Source organism: Anarrhichthys ocellatus, unplaced genomic scaffold (genome assembly GCF_004355925.1).
Source record: "Anarrhichthys ocellatus isolate YVR2014 unplaced genomic scaffold, GSC_Weel_1.0 scaffold159, whole genome shotgun sequence".
Lineage (NCBI taxonomy): Eukaryota > Metazoa > Chordata > Actinopteri > Perciformes > Anarhichadidae > Anarrhichthys > Anarrhichthys ocellatus.
In genome coordinates, this window is record NW_022280189.1 from 131420 (window position 1) to 143088 (window position 11669).

At 48.5% G+C, this 11669-nt stretch overlaps 2 protein-coding genes across 2 annotated transcripts in view; both read left to right on the plus strand.

The window, feature by feature from the left end:
* The window catches only part of LOC116400283 (mucin-17-like), a 15726-nt gene extending 4324 nt beyond the window's left edge, over positions 1–11402 (plus strand). The window contains exons 4-12 of the mRNA XM_031878057.1: positions 701–817; positions 1451–1578; positions 2420–2654; positions 3169–3300; positions 3711–4063; positions 4142–5699; positions 6000–8432; positions 8597–8681; positions 9235–11402. Of these exons, the coding sequence (XP_031733917.1) occupies positions 701–817; positions 1451–1578; positions 2420–2654; positions 3169–3300; positions 3711–4063; positions 4142–5699; positions 6000–8432; positions 8597–8681; positions 9235–9925 (5732 nt within the window). The 3' untranslated portion in view covers positions 9926–11402. The remainder of the gene's footprint in view (positions 1–700; positions 818–1450; positions 1579–2419; positions 2655–3168; positions 3301–3710; positions 4064–4141; positions 5700–5999; positions 8433–8596; positions 8682–9234) is intronic.
* The window catches only part of LOC116400276 (cyclin-dependent kinase 15-like), a 10589-nt gene continuing 10139 nt past the window's right edge, over positions 11220–11669 (plus strand). The window contains exon 1 of the mRNA XM_031878048.1: positions 11220–11236. Within this exon, the coding sequence (XP_031733908.1) occupies positions 11220–11236 (17 nt within the window). The remainder of the gene's footprint in view (positions 11237–11669) is intronic.

Sequence of the window (11669 nt, forward strand, 5' to 3'; positions counted from 1 at the left end):
TTGATGTGTCGTGTTTGATGACTCGTGTCGTGTTTGATGACTCGTGTTGTTTGATGACTTGTGTCGTGTTTGATGACTTGTGTCGTGTTTGATGACTCGTGTTGTGTTTGATGACTTGTGTCTCGTGTCGTGTTTGATGACTCGTATAGTGTTTGATGACTCCTGTTGTTTGATGACTCGTGTTGTTTGATGACTTGTGGTGTTTGATGACTCGTGTCGTGTTTGATGTCTCGTGTCGTGTTTGATGACTCGTGTCGTGTTCGATGTGTCGCGTTCGATGTGTCGCGTTTGATGTGTCGCGTTCGATGTCTCGTGTCGCGTTCGATGACTCGTGTCGCGTTTGATGACTCGTGTCGCATTCGATGTGTCGTGTCACATTCGATGACTCGTGTCGCGTTTGATGTCTTGTGTCGTGTTTGATGACTTGTCGTGTTTGATGACTCGTGTCGTGTTTGATGATGTGATGTGTTTGATGACTCGTGATGTGTTTGATGTCTCGTGTTGTGTTTGATGACTCGTGACATGTTTGATGTTTTGTGTTGTGTTTGATGACTCGTTTGACCACAGCTAATCAATCCTGCTGCTCCTTCAAAATAAAAGCCCTCTGGCATTGTGTCTCTGTCACCTTGAGGACTCATCATCACCGTCTGTCTCTTTCTCTCTCTGTTTGTCTCTCTCTCTGTCTCTGTCTCTCTCTCAGGTGACGGAGACAGCAGGTGGTCCGTTCACTACACTACCCAGAAGCCCCAGCAGGGTCTGCTCTTCATCCCTGCTAATGACCTGCGAGGTCAGAGGTCAGCAGAGAGCAGCATCTCAGGTGATCACACACACACACACAGACACAGACACACACACACACACACTGTAGTTTATTATATGTATTTATTATCGTAGAAATACTGATCAAAGCGTGGGGATTCATCCGCCGCTGAAAGTAGTCCCCAACAAAAGCACTAAACTGAGTTATCAGATTGAATCTGAAAGTTTTTAAACCTTTTTATCACATCAGTTATTTTAATCACATTCGACACATTAAATAATGAAGAAACAGACATTTAAAGGCTCTTATTTTGTTAACTCTTGTCTAATTGATTAATTCTACTACTGAACACTGAGAGCAGAGAGCTGCAGCGTGCACACACTCACACACACTCTGCAGTGCTCCAGACAAAGGATCTCGTCCAGAGATTATTGCTGAATTTAAACTTAATTGATTGATTGATTTAAGATCAATCAGCATCATGAGCTCACAGCTTGTCTGCTGATCTATTGATTTACTGCAGATTAACTAAGAAAAAACATATTAATTATATATATATATATATATATATAAACAAACGACTGGATCATTGATTGATTTATAACCTCTTGTTTTCTGATTGAATATAAACTGTATGAACATCTTTAACGTCTTCTGTACGTGTGTGTGTGTGTGTGTGTGTGAGTGTAGCGTGTAATGGGCTGACTCAGCATGGCTACAGCCCTCAGAGCCCCGCCCCTTACCCGTCCTCCTCTGGCCTCGGCCAATCAGAGGGCAGCACGGCCCGCAGAGGGTGGAAGGACAAAAGCAGGAGGATGGTGAGAGACACACCCACACACTCTCACACACACCCTCACACACACTCTCAAACACACAGACACACACACACACTCTCAACCACACCCTCACACACTCACACACACTCTCACACACACACAGACACACACAGACACTCACACACTCACTCACGCACACACACACACACACACACACACACAGAATCATGAATATTAATGAGGCTGAACAGACGAATACATCTGACATAAAGTACTTCATCATTGTAGTAGTAGAGAGAGAGTATTCAGATCCTTTACTTTACCACAATACTGCTATTATATAAAGTATTATCATTTATTAAAAGCACTCAAAGCAGAATAATGTTTAGAATAATTCCTGTTTTATTCTCCTTCTGGTTTCGTCCTCTCAGAGGTTCAGAATTCTGAACTTTCTCTCTCAGTCCTGCTTCTCAGTTTGTTTCAGGTTTTCAGTTTGGAGGAGAAAGGTAATCATGGATAGAACTAGACTAAAGTAGACTAGACTAAAGTAGACTGGACTAGAATGGACTAGACTACACTACAGTAGACTAAACTAGACTAAAGTAGACTGGACTAGACTAAAGTAGACTGGACTAGAATGGACTAGACTAAAGTAGACTAGACTAAAGTAGACAAGACTAGAATGGAATAGGGTAGACTAGATTAGAATGGACTAGAGTTCAGGTAGACATGGATAGAACTAGACTGAAGTAGACTAAGCTAAACTAGGGTTTACGTAGACATGGATAGAACTAAAGTAGACTAGACTGAACTAGAGTTAAACTCGTACCAGATTTAGACTTGAGTTGAACTCTTACTTAACAAACGTGTTTTGTGTACTCAGTCCTCAGCTTTCTCAGACGAAGACGAGCAGTTCATCTTGCACAACACGCGACCTCTGACCCCACTGGTCCTCAACCCTGTCCCCCGCACCTCCTGTTGGGATGTCTTTGGCTCCGCCCACGAGCCAACATTCAACCTGGAGGTGGAGCCGCTCCCCCGGCTTCCAACACCAGAGGAGAGGATGAGGCAGCAGGCCGAGACGGTCGCCGCTCATGTAGTCCCGATCAATATAACAGGTGGGGGACTGGACTGAGATCTAGATTTCACTCTTGACTCAGAACTCTGCACCTGAATCTGGACCCTTAACTCGACTGAGACTTGGGACTTGACTTGGATTTAAGACTCGACTCAAGACTTGTCTTGGATCTGGTCTTTGACTTGGGATTTAACTACGTCTCAACTTGGAGTAGAGCTTCAACTCAGACTTTGACTCAACTGGACTCAGACTTGGTACTTGACCCAGAAACTAGACCCAGAACACAGATTCAACTCTTGTTCCGTTCTTGAGCTTAGACTCTAAACTCGACTCAGACTTGGACTTGATATTCATCTTCTTCTTGAAATTTGTTTGGGGACTGAAACTCCACTTGATACTTGACCCGTCCAAGTCAAGTATCAAGAGGGAGTTGAAGCCCAAATGACTTGGACTCTACTTGGACCTTGACTCAGACTAAAGTCAGACTTGGAACCAATTAAACTGATAACGACAAATTCTTGAACCGTATCTTCATTGTTGTTTTCGTTCTTAAGGCGAGAGTTTTGATCGTCAAGCCAGTTTTCGAAAAGAGGGTTCTAACAACGACTCGATGTCTCTGCGACCCCGAAACCTGAGCCGCCGCCAGACGGTTACTGGGATACCTGATGATGTCAGCCGGACTCTGGGTATGAGCTCCACTTAATCATCCACCCATCACCTCTTTTATAAGATAAGATAAGATAATCCTTTATTAGTCCTGCAGTGGGGACATTTACAGGATCACAGCAGCAAAGTGGACACAAGATACATGGTAAAAAAGAAACAAATGCAGCAAGTATTATAAATAAGTAATAAACAGTAAAGAATATTAACTAGTAAAAAAAGTACGAAAATCCACAATAACTAAATATAACTAAAAATAAAATATATATACAGATTGAGTATTGTTTATTGCAGAGTGTAATTATTGCACTGATTTTTTATAGTGTTGTTAGTGTTGTGTGGTCTACTGGGAGCACAGCTGGTTGTGCAGCCTGACAGCAGCACAAACATTTCCTACCTTTATCTCCTCTGTTCTGAACTTGTGTCTCTCCAGACTTGCCTTTGGTCTCTCTGGATCTTCCCGGTCACTTCTCCACTGTGGGTCGATCTGTGTCCTCCTGCTCCTCTGCCCACCAACAGAAGGGAGGAACGGAGGAGGAGGAGATGGGAGAGCTTAGAGTGGAGGAAGTGCATTCATCAGCAAGGAGGATCCGAGCTCCTAGAGGTCGAGGGCTGTCCAGCCTCATGGCCTCCCTCACATCCGCCCTACCTGTTGACTCCTGTCACGACCTTGAGTCCTCCTCTTCCTCCTCGGAGGTCCATAGCCTCCCCAGTCTGGTGACCAACTCCTCTCTGAACTCTGAGGCCTCCTACAGGACACTCAGTGCCTCCTCTTCTTGTTGTCAGGTCAGTGAAGGAGAACTCATGGTCACAAGTATCTCTGTAATTAAAACAAAGGATTCTTAAGATTTCTTTTATTTTCAGGATCTTCAGGGTTTCCCCAGCGACCTCCAGCCCATGCTGCCCTTTGACCCCACTGCCAGAGTCATCCCCCAGTCACCTTCCTCCTCCTCTTCTTCCTTCCCTTCCTCCCTCGTCAACTCCTGCCTCGCCAGCACCCCTAGCCGTGCCCTGCAGTCGGAGTGGTCTTACTCCAGCGATAAGCCCCTTAATGAGGCTGCCCAACATCGCAGTTCTCCTTCCTCCTCCCACTACCTCTCCTCTTCCTCCATCGCAGACTCGGCGTCTCGGTTTAGCTACCAGGCTCTGGATGACCGGACCCTGACCCAGCAGGACTCCCAAAGCTCCTACGATGAGGAGACCTGGAGCTACCAGCCCCTCTCGCCCAGCTCAAGTGTCCACAGCGGCCGGACCAGGGGCAACTGGAATGCCATCGCCCATGAGATGAGATGTGTTTCTGGGGAAGCTTGGAACTGTGACCCCCTGCTCTCCTCCGGTCGCTCCACCCCAGAGAAGATCACCTCCTCTCCTTTGCTAAACCAGGAGAAAAGGAGGTTCAGCACTTCCTCCTCCTACTCTCGCTCAAACATCCGCAGCATCTCCCTCTGCAAGTCCAAGCGCCCGCCTCTTCCACCGTTGCGCTCTGACTCTTTGAGGCGCCGGCCGGGTTGTACTAAACCCCCCCGCTCCTCCTCCTCCGATTCCCGGCCAGAACCGAACTCCCGCCTCGAACCCACAACCCACCAGATCTTCCATGACCCCTGGGTGCCCCGGAGTAACACCAAACGGCACCAAAGTGGCTTCAACTGCGGAACAGTGACGACCTTTGAACCTTTGAACCAGGAGGACACCGCTGAATATCCTCCTTCTGAGCAGCTACCGCCAAGCCCCGCCCACTCACATGGCCACGCCCCCACTCCTGCGTCACCAGGCTCACATGAGGAGGGGCTGAGGTTTACTCCCAACCCTCAACCAGCCTCCTCCTCGGTGGCTGAGCTTCAGCGCCTCGCCTCGCCCTCCAGTGGCTACTCCAGCCAGTCCAACACTCCCACTCCTGGCACTCCTGTGTCCTCCCCTCTCTCCCCCTCTTCTCCTGGAACCTTCTCCCTCCCCCCGACCTCCCCCTTCTCCTCTTTACACTCGTCCTCCTTTCCCCTGTCCACCGCCGTCTGCTCCATGTCCAGGACAACTTCTCAGGGCGAAGGGAGGCCAAAGCCTCCGGTACCAGAGAGGAAGTCCTCACTCTTCTCCTCCCATTCCTCCTCATTTTGCTCCACCTCCTTCCTCTCCTCTTGCACCTCCTTAGACTCTTCTGCCAAGCATCCTCCTCCTCCTCCTCTACCAGAGTGTTCCTCTCCTTTGCCTCCTGTCTTCTACTCCCCCATTCACAAGTGTCCTCCCCCAGCTCCTCCTCTTCCTCAGTGCTGCCTGCCTGCTTCCTCCGTCAACAAACTCTCTGCTGCTCCTCCTCCTTCATCTTCATCTCTTCCTCCTCCTCTTCTCCCACCCTCATCCCTCCCTCTACCCCCTCCCCTGCCTCCTCCACCTCCTCCTCCTCTCCCACCCTCATCCCTCCCTCTACCTCCTCCACCTCCTCCTCCTCTCCCACCCTCATCCCTCCCTCTACCTCCTCCTCCTCCTCCTCTCCCACCCTCATCCTTCCCTCCACCTCCTCTTCTTCTCCCACCCTCATTCCTCCCTCTACCTCCTCCACCTCCTCCTCCTCTCCCACCCTCATCCTTCCCTCTACCTCCTCGACCTCCTCTTCTTCTCCCACCCTCATCCCTACCACTACCTCCTCCACCTCCTTTTCTTCTCCCACCCTCATCCCTACCTCTACCTCCTCCGCCTCCTCCTCCTCTCCCACCTTCATCCCTCCTAACTCCTCCTCTTCCACCTCCCACTCGGCCTCCTCCTCCCCCTTACTCCTACGCCATCAGGCAGACCTCTCATCATTCTTTGGTGTCATCATCAAACGACTTCCCTCCACCTGCATCTTCTCCTCTTCCTCCCTCTTCCGAATTGCCAATTGCTGACCTTTTACCTCCACCAGCACCTCCTCCCTTCCTTCTTCTACCTGCTCCCCCCTCATTCCCTGCCTCCTCCCTCACCCCCCTAGGCCGCTGTGTTAAGGTGCCCACGACGTTCCGCCCCCTGGTCACCACCCAAGCTTTGCAGGGTGTCAAGCTTCGCTCCGTCAAGAACCAGGAAGGCCTGCTCACTAGCACCATGCTAACTGATGCTAACCATGCTAATACCGTCCATGACCTACCAAGCAAAGAAGCTCATCCAGATGGTGCTGTGTTGGCTAACGCTGATGTTAAGCTACCTGGAACTGGATCACAAAATGCTGCATGTGGTCTAGGTAGCAATGAAGCTAACAAAACTATTTCTTTAAAAAGTAATGCTATCGCTGAGGAAGAGCAACCTGCACGCAGATCAGATCATGATTACCACAGCCTAACACAACATGACGTCAGGACACCCTACAATGATCCACAGGGCATTGTAGCTAGCACAGCTAGCCAGAGAAGCTCTGTGCCTCAGCTGACCAATAGCGAAACTCCTCATGACATCCGGTACAACGAACCACAGAAGAAAGGGTCAGACATTTATGCTACACTAGCAAGTCCTGACAGTCCCTGGGTAAAAATATCTTACGATAACGACAACAACACAATCATCCAACATCGTTCTTTGCAACAACAACAGGCCACAGCTCCAGTGTTGGCAGATGCAAAGCTAACTGAGGCTGCAAGGAAACAGGGAAACACAGACGCTTCATATTGGACACTCTCTGGAACGAGACAAGAGTCTCGCACAGAAAATAGGAGGATACTTTTGGACAGCAAAGAGGAAGTGGAGACAAACGAAAAGAAGAATTTTGAAATGTGGAACGATGCAGCTGATGAATCAACAGTATTTAGTGGAATAAAACTGAATAATGGGGTCTGTAGGACCGCTAGCCCGAGGAAACTCCACTCCCCAGAGAAGCCCACCCTGCCAAAGAAGCCCGATCTTTGCATTCTGGGTCTCACGGCATACCCTGAGGACAGACGAGGACAGAAGAGCAGTGGACAAATCACGGCGTCTTCTTCTGGACTCAACAGCCAATCACAGCATCCCGCTGATTCCTTCTGCACACCCTCACCAAATCACCTGACTCGCACGACTTTGCCTGTAGAAAAGACACATGATTACATCACCACACACTCACCTGTTGGCTTTCCTCACAGACAGAAGCCACCGGTTTTGCACAAGAAGCCAGATCGCTCAACCGAAACCCCCAAACCTCTCTCTGGGACCGCTGGGATCACTTTAAATGGCACCATGGGTACCTTGGAGAACTGGGGTACCTCAGGAACTCGGGATACCATGGAGACCAGTAGCACCCAAGGGATCATGGGCATGCATGGGAACTGTGAACCCTCAGGGAACATGGGTATCACAGAGACCCAGAGTATCAAAGGGGCTCCACACTCTATGGATGACACCCCGAGTACTGAGAACCGGGACACCATGGAGACCACTGGCACCCTAGGGACCATGGGCATGCATGGGAACTGTGGACCCTCGAGGATCGTGGGTATCGCAGAGACCCGGAGTATAAAAGGGGCACCACACTCTATGGATGAGACCATGAGTACCAAGAACCGTGGAACCTCAGGAACTCGGGGCACCATGGAGACCAGTAGCACCCTGGGGACCATGGGTATGTATGGGAACTGTGGTCCCTCGGAGACCTGTAGCACCTTCGGGACCACAGACCCCTGGATCATCAAGACTAGAACTTATCAGGACACTGAGAATATGTTTCACACGAACATGATGAGGTCGTCGCTGGCTGAAGATAAAGAGGAAAACGAGAAGGAGATGGTGGAGGAGACGGGGATGAAGGCACCAATTATGATGACGCCATCAACCACCAGGAAAAAAGACAAAGCAAGGAAGAGGAGGAAGAGGAGGGCAGGCAGGCAACTGCTGATGATGTCGACAATGAGGCCCTCCCCCTCCTCCTTCTCATCATCCTCATCGTCTTCATCCTCATCCGGAGATGAACGAGACGTAAAAGAGAGAACGCGTCAGAGAGCAAGGATGACGACGGTACGCCAACAAGACGCCAGTGACTCTGAGAGCTCCTGCGCTCCGATTGGTCGGAGCAGGTGCTCCCTCAGCAGCGCGTTGTCCACCGACAGCATGCAGGGGGAGAAGTCGCTTCTAGACCTGCTGATCCACGAGGAAGAGGAGGAAGATGAGGACGAGCGTGGGAAGAAGGGAGCAGACAGGAGGAAGACGGCCGGAGGACCTCCCAATGGTAAGTTGGGTTTACTGGAGTTTTCTGAGTTAGCCAGTCCTGGCAACATATTTACAGTATGTAATATGTATTATATGAAGTAGTATGTATGCTACAGTATGTAGTCAAGAACACAGGGAATCTTTAATTCTAATCTCTGACTTTGTGTCTTTGTTTCTCTGAAGATATGTTGGTCAGCATTGCAGCAGATCACATGTTCGAGTCCGGTCGACCACGAACCACAGAGGATCTGTTCGCCGTCATCCACAGGTAGGTCACACAAACACATCGTCACTGTACCGACCAATCGGCCTCCTCTCACATGTCTGCTTGACTCCTCCCTCTGCCTCTGTGGAGCAGTGCATTATGGGAAGGCACAGCATGAATGTCCAGGTAACAAAGGTAAAGACCCGTCCTGAATGTGTCGTAGAAGGAGTCTAGTTTAACTAGATCTATATCCTTAAGTCATTCCTTTGTCCCCCAAGTAGGAAGCGTGTTGTACCCTAAATGGAAGCTTCCTGTCTCCTTGTTCCTAACTTTCTTCCCCAAATAAAAAGTGTCCTTGTTCCCAAAATGGAAGCTTCCTGTCTCCTTGTTCACTGACTTTCTTGCCCAAATAGAAAGCATCCTTGTCATGTAGCTGAGTCTTGTTCCCTGACTCTGGTGCTTCTAGTTTTTTCCAGCTTCCTTAAGCTTTAAACTGGAAGCTTCGTAACAAATCCGTCCTTCATCCTTAGATCTTGTTATTTTGAACGCGGTAGATTTTGTCTCATGTTCTTGACCCAGAACAGGAATGTGACTCGTCTCTTTGTGTTTGTCTCAGGTCTAAAAGGAAGATGCTCAGAAGACGGGATTCAGAAGACGATAGTCATCATATTTCCTCTTCTTCTGTCTCCCGTCCGATCACCCTCACTGCCCCCCTGCCTCGCCCGAGGCCTCGAACTGCAGCTCCTAGAAGTCAAAGCTCAGTGAGGAGTGAGAGCTTTAAGGCCCTGCTGCTGAGGAAGGGTAGTCGGTGGGATTCGTCTTCTCGAATCTCGGCCGTTGAGCAACTTTGCAAACTTGCTTCTTCGGCAACTACTGCCAAACTCCACAGTGTTCTACCGCCACCGCCGCCAGTCCAACGTCCAGTTCAACCTCCAGTCCAACCCTCCAGCTTGTCCCGTCCCTCAGAACTACCCCAGAACTTCTCCATGATCGGATTCGGATGGGGGCAGAGGGATCTGACACCGAATCACGTCCTCCTCACCTCCTCCTCTTCCTCTTCCTCCTCCCACTTCTTTTTCCTCTCCTCCTCTTCCTTCATGCGGCATCGTTCCCTCACTCCCCCCTGCTCCTCTAGCCGCCGTTTTGCCTCTCGCTGCTGCCGCTACGCCGCCCCCATGACCGCCATCTTTGAAGGAGAATGCGAGGAGGAAGACGAGGAAGAACAGGAGGACGACGAGGGACCGAAGGATAACAGATTTCTTGGAAAAATCTTCGTTGAATGTGGCGATGTCGGGGTCTTCTACTGATCCGGATCTGGTTCACGAACATGTTGCACTGCCCCAGAAAACCAGCCTGGACTGAACCGGAATGGACTAAACCGGTCTGGAGTACACCGGCCTGGACTACACCAGCTGGACTACACCGGCCTGTACTACACCAGCTGGACTACACTGGCCTGGACTGAACCGTCCTGGACCAAACCGGACTAGACTGAACCGGACAAGACTGAACCGGACTGGACTAAACCGGACTAGAATAAACCGGACCGGACTCAATCCGGACCGGACTGAAGCATTTGATTGAATTCACTCAAGCACAGTTGTGTCAGAACGAGTGTACTTATACTTCATGGCACCAGTTAATGTACTTAAACTACAGTTATGAACTTGTATTTTTTTCTTCTGTTTTCCTTCTTTCACGGACACTGAACGTTCATATTTAGTTTCTAAGTAGTCTCGTCTTTGTCCTCTCTGGTTGAAGACGACGCAACGTTATTTGATGTCCTGACATGAAAACATAGTTTTTCTTTAGATCACAGAGTAAATGTTAATAATTAGAATATAGTTCGTAATAATAATGTTAAAGTAGTTATGTTTTAAAGGTTTCTGGGACTTAATGCAAACAAACTGGATGTATATTTTTTATTTCAGACATTTTTGAATGATTTTACATGTTAACACCAGATTTGAGCTGAAACTAGAACCAACAAGGAACGTAGTCTGTAAATAATCACGCTTCATCTTCATCGTTTATGTTTCATTGAGCTTCACGTCTCCATGATATACTGTACATATAAAGACTTAGAATAATTAAAGAGGTTCAGATGTGATCAGAAGAGATGAAGAGAGAATGAAAACTAAGCAACAAACAAATGTCAATACAGAAAAAGTGTCCAGATGAGCAGAAATAAAAGGCAAACTAAATTTATTCTTTTGACTCTTTTGTCTTTTTTATTTTAATACAAGAGCAACAACCAGAGAAGAATTAAGTACTTTGGTTATTTACTAAAGTAAAAGTACTCCGACACTGTGAAAATACTCTGTTACTCCTACAAGTCCTTCTTTAATGATAATAAGATTTTTTTTACAGTGTATGTTTCTGTGGTTTACTACCTGTGTATTGATCAGTGCTGTCTGGTTTACTGAGTATTGATCCAGGCTGTAGTTCCTGACGTGGCCTCTGGGGGGCAGCACCCCCACTGAGCTGAATGGACTCTGTTGTCCTGGTCTGAGACTCTGAGGCAGTCATGAGACCCTGTTTGCTTGTCCTGAACCATGTGAGTCTGAAGAGACGGAGAGAGAGGAGGAGGAAGAAGAGAAGATGGAGGACTGGTGTCGGTGGGTGAGGGAGGAAGGGTGGTGGGTGAGGAGGTGCTGCTGTGGCGAGGAAGAGGACGACGATGAGGAGGAGGAGGAAGGAAGGAGGGAGGAAGAAGAAGAGGAGAAGGTGAAGATGGAGGAGCTCAGCTTGAGAAAGAGCAGGAGTTCAACCTGCCTCCCTCCTGCTGAGGTATTTATAGAACTTTACTAATGTTTGAGTAACTGTACTCCAGTTTAAGTAACTGTACTCTAGTTTAAGTAACTGTACACCAGTATGAGTAACTGTACACCAGTATGAGTAACTGTACTCCAGTATGAGTAACTGTACTCTAGTTTAAGTAACTGTACTCCAGTTTAAGTAACTATACTCCAGTATAAGTAACTGTACTCCAGTTTAAGTAACTACTCCAGTATAAGTAACTGTACTCCAGTATAAGTAACTGTACTCTAG